At 42.3% G+C, this 14,177-nt stretch overlaps 1 protein-coding gene across 1 annotated transcript in view; it reads right to left on the bottom strand.

The window, feature by feature from the left end:
- Positions 1 to 4,008: 4,008 nt before the first annotated feature.
- The window catches only part of ITGA8 (integrin subunit alpha 8), a 118,429-nt gene continuing 108,260 nt past the window's right edge, over positions 4,009 to 14,177 (bottom strand). Inside the window, exons 29-30 of the mRNA XM_083467380.1 lie at positions 11,733 to 11,855; positions 4,009 to 6,957 (exon numbers count right to left, since the gene is read on the bottom strand). Coding sequence (XP_083323506.1) covers positions 6,871 to 6,957; positions 11,733 to 11,855 — 210 coding nt within the window. The 3' untranslated portion in view covers positions 4,009 to 6,870. The remainder of the gene's footprint in view (positions 6,958 to 11,732; positions 11,856 to 14,177) is intronic.

Genomic DNA, 14,177 nt, shown 5'->3' with positions numbered 1-14,177 from the left:
GTTGGAAATCGGGACCAGCGTCACCAACAGAGAGCAGGGGAGAGGAAGGGCGCCAGGGATCAAGCGCTGGAAGCTCACAACAGGAGGGAGGGCACGAGTCAGGAGTGGCCACACCTCCATCGGGGAGCGAAGAAACGGTCAGACGGAAAGTGGAAGGTTGGGCGCGCGCGCCAAGTTCAAATGCACAGGAAGGTGGCGCAGTAAGCAGCCCGGAAAGGGAGCCAGGTCCTAAAGCCCGGCGCAAGGAGACAGGAGGGTCCGGGGGGTCAGCGTCAGAAGAATCCCGGAAGGAAGAGACCCCGGGGGGCAGAGGGACCCAGAGAAGAACAGTCAGGCGGAAAAGGTGGAGTAAGGCTAGGGTATTAAGTTGGTGTACAGGGGGCGGAGACTCAGACGGAGCTTCGCCGGTCTAACCCTTAAGACGTAAAGTTGCGCGCAGCAGCTTGAGAATGGAAACTGTAACTCAATAAAAGACTTTTACAAGTGACCGCTGGCTAGCGTGATCCTCTGTGAGCTAGGATCTGGAAGCAGCTCTGACAATATATAAAAAACTAAACAGTAAAATAAGTTTTTTTTAATGACACAAAACTTACACATATGCTGAAATTAAAATAGCAGCTTTCTAAATTTTTGGATTACAAAAGTCTTTCAAAAAATTGTTTCTCATTTTTCTGTGTGTGCCCCAACTTTGCTGTTGCCCTAAGCACGTGCTTAGTTTGCTTACTGGGTAAACCAGCATTGTTTAGGTTTAACTATAATTTCAATGGGGTGAAAGCTAATTAGGAAAAAAGGAAACTCTGAATTATTATAATAATCTCCAGTGGATTTATCAGTTTTCTTGGTCTTGGGAGAAGAGTCTTTCTGGCAAAGCAACACTGCATTGATCTATCCTTGTTTGAATGGGGGCTGGGAGGCAGACTATGAGTGTAATGCTCCCTACTCCGATAAGGTGTATGGTGTTTATTTCCTATGGAATACAGTGGGATGAATTGAGCGTTGAATTTGATCCCTACCTAAATTCTTTCTCTGAATCGGCTTCTCTTTTTTGCTCTCGCACACAGGCACGCACGCGCGCGCACACACACACACACAGAGTAGGGCAGCAACACAGAACAGCGATGTCTCTGCAATACAATACGAAGTCAGTCAAAACAAGCACCAGTCCTTAGATATTAAAAACATTCCTGCTGTGTCACATCATGGCGCCGGCATAAGCTAAAGTCAAGACTTTATATTGTCAAGAGGCACTAACTTCAGACTGCATTACAACATGGATGTTTGCCAGCAAGCATAAATAAAGAACTCGCTCATAAACAATATCTTGAGGCAGTATGTCAAGCAATTTTTTCTTTTTCTTTTTTTGCAGAAAAGAAAGCTTGCTACGACCGTCTGTTTAGGACTCTCTGTTGTCCTGTTGATCGTTGAGTTTTAAGACAAGCTTTATAGCGGTTCCCAGATGCTGGTGTATCTGGCAACGGCAGTTGCAAGAAAATGAATGAGTAAACAGTTTGTAAAGCTTACGACTTGCTAGCTCCGGCGTTATACACCTTCATTTGTATGCATCCAGATCCCAAGGTGGGATAGCCTTCTCAGCAGATTCCAGAGGTGTTGGGGCACCACTTTTGTGAGAATTGGATTTGAACAAAACCTGAATCTTGAGCCTTGGAGGAATTTTTGGATTGACAGAGGTGAAACAGGATCTGTATAGGGCTGCATAAGTCAAAGAAGGGAGTCCCAAAGTGCTCTGTGGTGCCACGCAGATACAGCCTCCACTATCCTCTGACCTACACTGCTTTTAACCTTCCCCTGCTTACTCCCTTCTGTTGACCTTTACAACAGGTTGGATCCAATGTTGCTTCTGCTGAGAGTGGACCCATTAATTTGGCTGCTCATTTGTTTCTGTGTTCAGTTCAGGGAACCCACTTTCGTCCTAATAACTTAAGTGTCAGGGACTGGGCAGAGGAGAAATGGTGGAGAGCGCCTCCCCAGCTTGACCCTTCCAGTGAGGAGGAAGAGGAAGACGGTTTAGATTTACAACACGAGTTTGATGGAGATCACAGCTCAGAGGCAGATGAAGGGTAAAATTTGGGAAATAATGGGAGAGGAGGAGGAAGCACCAGGGGGGCGACAGCTGATGGATACAGTGTCTTTAGAAAGCATTCCAGACCTTCCATCTCCCAGAACCCGGCAAGCCTTGAAAGTAGAAGAGCAAAGAGCACAAAGACAGAGGGCACTTAGCAGCATCCGTAGGAGAGACAATGAGATTGATGGATGAGAAAGTGGGGGAGACAAGAGGTGGACATTCACTTGGGACAACGCCATTATCCAAGAGGCTGGATTCTATAGCCTCTCTCTGTAAATACTGAATAAAAAGTGGACAGTAAGAAACATTTCCTTGTCTTTGTCTACTCCTGGGCAACCAGCCAGGAGTCACTGGCAGCAGCCTGACACTTTGGCCCTAACAGCTGAAAGACCAAGTCCTTCCTTACAGACCTTCCTGCAAGTTAAGATCAGCAGATGGGGCTCTCTTGGTAGGTCCACCTCTGTCAGACTTGAAGGTGGGGGTGGCTGAGATAACATTCTCTTTGGCTGCCCTTAAGTTGTGGAATACACACAGAAGTGCATTGGGCTTCTTCACCATACAGCTTTTAGCAAATGCTAAAGACACAATCCTTTACCTAGGCCTTTGATCCCTGAGATGTGTGTTTTCACCCTATTCCAGTGATTGTAATCTGTTTTGACTGGTTTTAATTTTGTTGTAACTTGCCCTGGGACCTGATAGTGAAGGGTGGGTAACAAATTTAAGACTAATAATTTCAATGGGTCTGCTCTGAGTAGAACCTACTTGGTTATGATCCTTGGAAACCCTTGGTTGTGACAATGGAAACCTCAAACATGTTCAACCTCGTCAATTGATGCACACGTTTCTAGGATTGCATTCTGGTATATTAACTTTGGTCTGAGAACCAACCTCAAATGAAGACCTGGTCATACCCATACCTTCACATAGACATAGCATTTCTGAGCTTTCAGTTTCTGATTTATATCAACAAATCTAAGGAAACTGCTAAAAAGCTGCAGCCTTTGACAGCAGAAAAGCTACAAGGCTTCGGTGAGGGAGTGTAATATGCCAAGGACTAGAGATCTGAAAGTAAACAATGTCAGTTCATGCGCCTTACTTGCCTTCCTGTGACACTGTGCAGCTGCAGCCAATGGACTTCAGCCAAGCTAGTCGTGACTGATGTGCTTGTTTCCATTTCTGTAGCTTCCCATTACTGCTCTTCATTCAAAGAAATGTTAATGGCTAGGAACTAGGGATGTGAGGGAAATTTTGCTTGGGTTTGCCTTTTAATGTGCATCTTCCTAACTGAGGTTTCCTAAAACAGCATTTGAATAGAAATGCAGCTCTCATTTCTGGAAATGCTCTGAATCTTGCATTGAGTTTGCCCAATTAAAAATGTCTACTACATTGCATATATCAGGGGAAAGTGTACACAAATTGGACACAAAACTGTGTACATTTATGAAAATAACATGGCACAATGCCACTTGCAAAAATGTGTGAATAAGGAAAAAATGCACACTTAATCACTGACAAATATTTGTGACTTCCCCCCATGCAACTGATGCAGAAATGTGGTGATCTGAACTTAAGAAAAGAAAAACGAGTTACTAATATATTGTTGATCCCTATTGAATCAAATGCAAGTTCATTTCAATCCCAATTGCTCTGGGTGCTTCAATGAATGCCCAGTTGCTTTCTTGCACTGCGGTGATTCCATTCATTTAAATAGTGGAGCAGATCTGTAGGATGTGCAAAGGACCTGCCTTCTCTATTGAAATGAATGGGATCAGCCTATGTAAGAAATCCATAGGATAGCCCTTGTAAAATTCCCATGGTAATAGGGAAGCAATGAGCCAGTTCCATTGTGTTAGTACATCTTGTGGCATCAGAGGACCAATATTAAACTGAAAACATTTTAAACACATGCTAACAAAGCCTGAAAGTAAGGCAGGGAAGTTATTTTTTTTATTTGGTTGTTAATCAATATATTCAAAAGTTTTCAGAGAATCACAAATGCCAGTGTAAACATGCGCCAGGTACATAGATAATATAAAGTATTGCACATAGAAAAAATATATATCATCCACATTTCCTAATGATGCTTCATCCATCTGTAGTTGATGTGTAGGTGTTCAGCCAAGCCACCATTCTGGATAAACTATGGGTTTAAGTCAATAATTCAGCATTTAGAAAAGAGATACAACTCACTTCTTTTCCAAGGGTGGCTATGTGAATAAGCTGGCAAGGGGGTAGAAATCTGCAGCATGGTTTTGATACCTGAGGCAGTCATCCTCTGCATCTTATGAGTGCATAAGAGAAGTAAAAATGGTTGTAGCAAGAGGAAGCCCCCATCTTCACTGTCCCGCCTTGTTTCAACCAAGAACTGATCCCTGCCCCCTGAATGGTTCTCTGTAAAAACATAGCTCAACAGTTAATTGGACGAGGGATTCAGGAGCCAATTGTCCGTTTGTTCTTCCCAGTCTCTGGCAATAGTAGTTTGGGTTTTGGCAAGGCAACAATTAGGATAATGGGAACGATTGAACCCGGGTCATAGGGTGCTAAACATGAATTCAACAAGCCAGGCAGGGAGAAGGGAAGAAAGTGAGCAGTGTTAGTACTTTTCAGCACATTTACATTGAGAATTTTACTTGTGGATTCAAAGGATATGAGTATAGAAGGTACAGGAAGTTCAAAACCTCATGCAGATATATTTTAAAAAAACAATTTATCCCAGTGCATTCAGTTTTAAGCAAGGTTCACCATGAGTGGAAGCTAATCTGGTCCAGCCATTCCAAAGTCTATGGATTGGTGCCTATTATGAAAGCTCATGTTTACAGGAACACCTTGGAAATCTTCCTGGATTAGGTCCAATGATTATCCTGCTGAAATTACTGGGCCTAAACAGGACTAATGCTAGATAAATTTGTAAGAGACAACAGGAAAACAAAAGTCAACTGTGGATAATAATAAAAAAGATCATTGCAATTCAGAAACCAGGTGTGTACATGGTGCTCCTCCATGAGCCATGACCCCATTACTCTCAGTGGCACCCTGCTAGTTTCCACACATGAAAAGGAATGCACACAGATTAGCCCTCTCCATTGAAATTAATGGGAAACCATTCCATGTGCAGGCGTTCCCTACACATGCACCGCAGCTCTCATGTTAAAAAAGAGACTTGCTGGATTGGGTTGTTAAAAGTCCAAGTGTCTCCAAATGGTTTGCTAAAAATCCAATAGTATGGAACTTCCTTAGGAAAGCTATGGGAGCGAAAAAAAGAAAGACATGACCCTTACGTTGGTTTCAAACTAGATCTGGATACATTTATAAAGGTAATTTTTAATCTGTTATACAGATGTGCCACACTAGGATTAGGGGAGGTTTTGTTTCACTTTACATCTTCTTCACTTTGAATAATCAGTGGTTGTTTCAATTGGAAGCAGATGCTGAATGTTGGAAGCTCACTTGCACTAGTGAGCCCAAGCTGAACTTTCCTTAAGAAGGCTTGGTGAACGGGGTTTGTTTTGCAGCAAAGGCTTAACTGATTTCGTTTAATTTACATTGGATGTTTTCTCCCAAATCAGGTTGGCCAGCTGATTTTTTTCGCTTTGCCTCACCTTATTGTATATGGCTTAGGATCACAGGAAGCTGCCCAGTCAGACAATTGGCCCATTGAGCCCAGTATCATCTACAGTGATAAATGGCAATTCTCCAGATTTTCAGACAGGGGACACTCCCAGCCCTAAATGCAAATGTCAGGGACCTTCTGCATGCAAAGCAAGTGCCCTGTCATTGAGCCATTGCCCTTCTTATTTCACCTTACTAGCAGTAACCGGATTGTATTACTTGAGTATGCACAATTTACTACCGTCTTTTCTACAATTAGGCTGCAATCCTATATAGGCTTTGTTGGGAGTAAGTTCCAGACTTTCAATTGAGTATAGGATTGCACTCTGTGTCTCTAACATGGGATGCCAGACTTCTCTTTGCTTGGCAATCAGGATATAGTGGATAACCTTAATCTGCTATGTCCACGGTGTGGGGCGATTAAATAAATGGAAGATTCTATGTCATGTTTATTAGGGTTCAGGGTTGAACTATAATCTTCAGGGTCACTTCCCAGGCCTGTGATCCATCCTATAAAATAATATATACTTTTGCTTCCGTTCCGACTCTTATAACTGGTATATGGAATGTGCAGGATACATCCACTCTATTTACATGCAAAGTAATGTTATCATCAGTATAAAACTTCAGAGCCTATTTTGGTTAGGATGCCCAGCCTACAAAAAGATGGAAAAATAAATAATTGTGCCTCGCTTATGGAAAGTGTTTTAGAAGGCTACTTTTGCTTGTCAGAAGTACTTTCACAGTACCAACAATATTGCTTGTCTCCCTGAGCCAGAGTTTCATAGAAATTCCTATCCTTAGGGAGTCACCACAACATTATGCCATGATACAGTAGAGTTTGAACATTTTGTCTTTAAGCCATACAGCAACGCAGGCGATTCACCACCACATGGTCCAGACTACAGGAGTGCTTCTAATGCCGTCCACGTGTGAATGAGTCAAGTGATCCTTTGTTTAAATAAAACTCTCTCTCTCTCTCTCTTTTTGCTGCTCATCAGCTGGTTAGGTTTTTGAGGCAGTGATCATTGTTCTCGTCTTCCCTTCTAAGGTCATTTATGTAGTGAATGCGTAAAACTCTGCATAGTTTGGATTACGACCACATCTTGGCAAGAAAGTTCCTGGTAAGTGGAATCTGTTGTACTTTTCTGCTCTTGACCAGGACGACTCACCTCTTCCTATGTGTCAGTAGTCTTGTCACTTGTCAGTTGCACCCTGTCAGCCATGTCATCTCGAGGGGGCCTTGCTCTGTCAAAGAAGCCGCACTGGAACAAAACAAAGAGTCATGTGTAGGCAAGTTGGCAAAGCAACCATCTTTTCTCTCTTTTTCAGGTCCTGCCCTCAGACTCAGACATTATGGCTTGGTGTCATACACCTGTATAAACATGTGGAGGAAATATATATGCATTGGCAGTGCTTTTGCCTTAAATTTTAATCAACCATCTCTGTATTAAAAACAAACAAACCAGTTTGGTTACCTGGTTCTGAGAAGTTTTCAAGCCTTAAAAAGATCTCACAACCAAATATCCAGGGATTCTAAACATTAAACCCCTTGTTGCCCCACTGGCTGCATATAGAATTATACCATGCGGAAGCTGTTTGTAATGGGTATGAGTTACTCGTGCGTAAACTGGTGCCTTTCTTGGTTAATTTGCCTTGTTAAAACTTTCTGACTGCACAGCCTCTTCTCATGGTGGCTGCCTCAGTCACTGGCAGAATCCGTCAGTGGGCGTTTCTTGAACCTCTTCCAACATAAAAGTTGTTTGACACCCAGTCTCCTCCTCCTCTCACTGCGTGGGAGTCTTCTGCGCAGGGAAGGCGTGGGTAGCGGAGGACCTGGGCTCTCCTCACTGATGTCCAGTGAAGAGTCCTGGAGCCCTCTCTCCACTTCCCCTGTCTGCCTCCCTTATCCCCGGTGTTGCGCTGATTGGCTTCCCCCTCTACTGAGCTGTTTCTCCCCCTGCTGCTGGGTCCTTCGCCAGCATAATCTGGGAGCCTCCCCTTCGCCTCTCGCTCCGATGTCAGTTCCCTGACACTGTTTTTAAATGCCTCCACAAATTTGTGTGATTGGCTAAGTGCAGCATGAGATTGAATAGGCCCCCCAAAAGCAGTCGGGACTGCCTGTAGGAGCAATCACTGAAACGAAATGTTTCAGGGGGAAAATCTGGTGTGGCATGAATTGCTCACAGCCACTGAGCTCAATCAAGCTATTCTGGACTAAAGGCTATTGAGTTTGCACCTTGGCAACTCAATTAAAAAGCGAATTCATTTGAACAAACAGTCAAGGTGGTAACTGAAATGGAGAAGCCACTACAAGGTGATATTGTTTAAAAAAGCAGCAGCAGCAGCAAAAGGGCTGCTTGAATGTCCTGCAATGTCATAGTTATATGGACTCAGCCTGCTAAGTCATAAGCCCCTTGGAAATCTGCAATCTTATTCATTCTCGCAGCTTGCTTTTGAGTGAAGACTGAGCTGTGTCTTTCACAACAATGAACAGCCTTCTGAGCAAAAATTAATTGACCCACCTTGGCATCATTTATAACTTCAGCTATTTATCTGAATACGCCCTAAGCCTCCCATGCTATTCCAGATGTTGCTGCAGTGATGTATTGACAAGGCTGCTGGAAGATACCCTGGGACAAAGATACCCTGGGGAAATTGCAACTCTGTAGTTCTTCATCTTTGCAATGCGAACAACCTTTGGTTCTGTGATGGTGACCGTGGAGCAAGTGTTGCTGGTGCTGGTGGAAACCAGGTGTTCAGCATCCGTGCTCTAGTCTGCAAACCTTCACAGCTGTGAGCCATGAATCATCTAGTGGGGTAGATCAGAACAGTTGGCTAGTGCTCTGCCGAGTCTTATCTGTTCACTTGCCATGCCATACAAACTTGCACTGTGGTTGACCTGTCCTGAAGCTGACCTGTTCTCAGAGGCAAGATGTAAGTGTGGGGTAGATGACGAAATGACAAGAGTTTGGTGTTGGGCAAGAGCCTCTCACCTGCTTGACTTACTAGTCTAAGCGACTGGATTTGATTATCTGCACCATCCTTTGGGGAGCTTTTAAGTTCAAACAGAGATGATATAAAGGAATGGAATGCATTTTTAAAATATTAAATCTCTGCATGGCAGTCTTTGAAATTATCTTTTGGAAGGATTAATAGGAACAAGAAGCACACTTGCTCTGTTCTTCTGAGTTACTGTGCCAAGCCCGGCCAACTAGTGACCCTCCAAGAAGAAAACAAGCCCACCCAACATGTGTGCCAGGGGCTCCACAGAGCTCCTGTTTTTGCTCTCTTCCTGCAAAAACAGAGGGGAAATCTAGCTCTGGCAGGATCTGGTCAGATTTTATACAGGCCTATCTGCCACGTATGGAGGATTTCCTTGCTGAACTGCCAACCTGATACCTTGGAACTGACATGGTTTATTTCAGAAGCCAAAAGTCAATGTGAGAGTTCCTGAGCATTTTCTACATTCTTAATGTCAAACTTTAAAAAAAAAAGATGGAAGGGAACAAAGAAGTTTGAAATGGACATGAAACAAGTGGTAAGGTAGATAAATATTTATTTTATTTTAAATCAGATGTTTCAGATTGTTTATTTTAACTGTATTGTATTAGGGTTGTTGTTGTTGTTTTTAAAAAACAGTTCAAAACCAAATGTATGACCCTCTGTCAAACAATTTCATTTCTGCATTAAACTTGCTATTCTATGTTAACGGGAAACCCTGGGGAACAAGATTTGACTTCTGAGGTCAAGCATTATAAATATGAGAAAATAAACCATGTACGGCATTTATTATTGTTGCAAGTTATGAATATTCATCACTCTTATCTACCAAACAACATGAATATTTACATTTCATCTCATTACTGTTTGACACAATACTTGTCAGCTTTGCTTCTAAAAAGTTCAGGGCACAGTCTAGCACACTTAACTCTACAGAATTATGGCCCATGTCTTCCATGAAATGATTTGCTTAGTGTCCTTGCACACGTACAAATAATAAAAAAATATATCTATTAAATTCATGCTAAACAGACATCACTCTGTAGTGCAAAAGGCATGTAGTAGGCTACGTGACAGAAACTTTGGGTTATGATCTTAGCAAGATAAAAGTCCTGTTTAGTTGCCAACCAATATATTTTAATATTCGTAGCATTCAATTAGCATGCACTCTTGCTCAAGAAATGCATTAGTAATAAAATGGGAAATGTGACTTTGAATCAATTACTAAGGTTTTCTTCTTCTTCTTGGGGATTTAAGTAACAATTTAAATGGCCTTGATTTAAATTACTGCACTTGATATACGGTGTTTTCATAGTGTTAAAGTATGTCCAAACCAGATGGCTTTCTGGATTTTCTCACAGGATTGTTTTGGGGATAAAACAAGAAAGGGGAGAATTATGGGATGCTGCCTTGAGCTTGTTGGAAGAAAGGTGGGATATAAATGTAGCAAATAAAATGAATAAACATCTAAAGTTACTTTTAGTTACACACAATTTTGGTATGTGGTATCTATGGTATTCTTAAAGATAAAATAATCAAGCCTGTAGAAGAGTAAGTCTTGCTAAGCAGAGCCAGCACGTATCTGCAAGGACAAGTCCTGTCTCATGAAACGGTTAGAGTTCTTTGAGAGTGTCAACAAGTATATAGATAGAGGTGATCTGGTTGACTGACACAATGTATCTTGACTTTCAAAAATCTTTCAATAAGGTAGCTCACCAAAGACTCCTGGAATAAGAGGCGAATCTTGACCCTATTGTGGATCAAGATCTGGTTAAGGAGCAGACAGCAGGAATAAATGGGCAGTTCTCTGAATGCAGAGATGTAGAAACCGGTGTCTACCATGAATCGGGACCTGCACTTTTTAGCTAGTTCATAAAAAAAGATCTAGAGTTAGGAGTGAGCAGTGAGGTGGCAAAGTTTGCTAATGATACTAAATGGTTCTAGGTTGTTTAAACAAAAAGAAATGGCGAAGACTTCCAAAAGGACCATTCGCAGAGTGAATGGGCAGTAAAATGGCAAATGCGATTCAATGTAAACAAGTGTAAAGCGATGCTCCTATAGGAGGCAGTGATGGATAGCTTCAAAAGAGGATGAGACAAATTCATGGAGGAAGAGGCTATCAATGGCTACTAGCCATGATGACTGTGTTCTGCCTCCACTGTCAGAGGCAGTAAAGCGTCTGAATATCAGTTGCTGGAAACTGTTGGTAGGCAGAGTGCTGTTGCAGGCTTCTTACAGGAATCTGATTGGCTACTGTGAGAACATGATGCTAGACTAGATGCATCAGCAGGCTCCCCATAGGCTCTTACAGAGGCCTATTTCAGTGGTGCTTACCAAGGGGGAAAGACGGAAGGAAAGAGGAAGATGAAATAACTGGGAAAACAATGGATGAGGATTCAGAACTCAACATGGTCAGTAATAGGCATGATATAGACCACCGTGGGAAATGGCACCCATCAAGCTGGAATTAAAAACAACGTCTACACATCAGAGACATAGTTTTAAGTACTTTGAAGTCAATTGTTTCCAAGTCCCTGAAACAAAAACTTGTAAACTGCTAGTGACTCAGTGATTGCAAGACTTTAGCGATGTAGTAAAAACATCAAACAGAGCCTACCAATATTAAAATAAAATCACTTGCAGCCTTAAAAAGATAACATTTCTTTTCCTCTGAAGGGGGTGCCCGGTCATGTTTCAAAAGATAATTCCTTGAGGTACTTTGGGAGAAACAAACCTAGAGATGCTTCATTGCAGCATGCTGCCGAAATCTAAATTCCCCAGACAAAAGAAGATCATAGGCCTTGGGAATCGCAGCCAATCTCTCACTGCTCACTTCTAACTAGCCTTCAATAATGCAAACAAGCCACCTCTTTTGAAAGGTCAGAAACACAAACATGTCAGCGATCCAAAATAAATAACACACCCATCTCGTATGTCCATGATTATTTTGCTCAGAAGATCACACATTCCACCACCCCCACCTCCCCATTTTGTTTTGGTATCATCTTCTCTAGTTTAACACCATTACATTACATACCTTCCACAATGCTAAGGTCAACATAGCCAAAACCAGCAGTCCAAGGAGTATGGCTAATATTATAACCCACAGCGGGATTATAAAGGAAATGTTTGGAGTAGCCCAAATAACAGATGTTTTGGTCTGAAATGGAAGATGAGAAGGGAAAAAAAGATGAAAGGGTAAAATGAAGATGAGTTATAATACAACCTGAAAGTGATTATATATGCAGAATTAGAAACTAATGGTGTATTCGTAAGGCCGCTGTTTTAAAAACTCAGCATACAGTATCTGCCAGAACTTCACAAAACTTAAGTTCTTGCAGTTCTAGTGAGTGGTACAGAACTATGTTTTATATAACTAAGTAGGCCCAATGAAATTAATGGACATGAGGTAGCCACACCTATTGATTTTAATAGGCCCACTTTGAGAAAAAACTGTACAGTGGTACCTCGGGTTACATATGCTTCAGGTTACATACGCTTCAGGTTACAGACTCCGCTAACCCAGAAATAGTACCTTGGGTTAAGAACTTTGCTTCAGGATGAGAACAGAAATGCTTTGGCGCCGCGGCGGCAGCAGGAGGCCCCATTAGCTAAAGTGGTGCTTCAGGTTAAGAACAGCTTCAGGTTAAGAACGGACCTCCGGAATGAATTAAGTACTTAACCCGAGGTACCACTGCACATTTAAAGTAGTACCATACCACTTTAAACAGTCATGGCTTCCCCCAAAGAATCCTTGGAACTGTAGTCTGCTAAGGCTCTTGAGAGTGGCTAGGAGACCTTGGTTCCCCTCAAAGCTTGCTGGAGGCATCAGGTAGGATAAGAGTAAACAACCCTGTGGGGTAGGTTGAGAGATTGAGAGATGGTGACTTGTCCGAGCCCTCCCAGTAAGCTTTAATTGTTGCTAAGCAGCAGATCAAAGCTCAGCACTTTGACCACTACATCACATCGAGTCTCAATTTGGTTTTACTGCCATGGCTTCACCTCCAAACTGTGGTTTGTGTGGGGAATAGGAGCCTCAACTTCTCAAGGATTCTCAGCATCATTCTGCACTTAAGGTTCTATGCTTGTATCAGCCTTTCCCAACCTACGGCCATCCTGATGCTTTGATGACCTGCATCTCCCATTACTCCTGGCCATTGGTCATGCTGGCTGAGACTGATGGAAGCTGGGAGTCCAACAACACCTGGAAGGGACCATATAGGAGAAGCCTGGCTTGCCAAGTCACTTTGAAGCAGACACATGTAGAAATACAGGTACATGTATTTTGTACTTGGGTATCTACCTGAATGCTATATGTCAGCTGAACTCAGAAAACCACAAGACCTAGGTTTGCTACAGTTAAACAGGTTTAAATTTATATTATAGCTTAAACCAAATAAATCTGAGCCTCTATAGGCAATGGAGTAAGCAAGAACGAATGTCAACATTGCTATGATTTGTATTAGACATTGTGGTCTCTAGTCAGCTGACACAGCAACATACCTTGGGCAATATGCCGCTGGACAAAACCCCTAAGACAAAAGCGCTCAGTCTTCTCATTACAGGAATAACATGAAAAGGGTAACATTAGCTTTCCTCCCCCCACTTTGAAAAAGCATTTGCTGTCATTTTTAAAGACCGTCTAGTACACTTTGTAAAGTGGCAGGTAACAAGTCTTTTACAACACATCACATATAAAAATAACTTGAAGTTCAACAGAAAATATAAAATGTATTAACACCATTCCCCTACATTCTGGCTTAGCCCTGACCACAAAAGCTGGACCAAATAAATAGATCTTACAAAGCTTTTGAAATATACTTAAGGTTTGGCTTTACTGGGTCTCCAGAGGAAAATTATGTGCTTTCCAGCAAAGTCAAATTATATATATTTCTAATCCTGCACATTTTCCAACATTCTAAAGCTCTCTTTCGCTAGATGTATATATGAAATACCCAGTTTCCATCCATCTGAGGTTTATGGTTCTGCTGAACTCCGATGTTGCCCATTCAGATTAATGGTGTGTTAACTGGAATTTGAACACAGACTTCCTATTGTGTGTATACTATAGATGCAAGTGCCACTAGGGATTTTGAATGCATGCTTGCTATGTTGGCCCGTGGATCTTTCCTGCGGTCAGACTGGTGACCTACAATGGACTCCAGAGCACATAGCTCTGACTATAGGTGAGGTCTGCAATGTCAGCAGTTTCTAAGCTGAGAAATCGCTTCCAAGTCAGTGCTACTCCTTTAGCTTTGTCCACTCTGTTTTCCTCATCTCCTGGTCTCCCCATTTGGAAAACCACCAACTCATCCTTTCTCTAAAGCAACCTGCATTTGCTCTTCATTAGTACGAGCCTTTCTGAATCAGCCACTTTCCCCCAATTGCCATACTGCAGCTTACCATATGGGGCAGTGGGTGGCAGTTCATGACAGTACTTAAAATCACCTATCAACAATGATTCATGCCCAAACTCTCTACA

Source organism: Podarcis liolepis, assembly GCF_965112155.1.
Source record: "Podarcis liolepis genome assembly, chromosome: 12".
NCBI lineage: Eukaryota > Metazoa > Chordata > Lepidosauria > Squamata > Lacertidae > Podarcis > Podarcis liolepis.
This window is presented reverse-complemented; position numbering and strand designations above follow the sequence as displayed.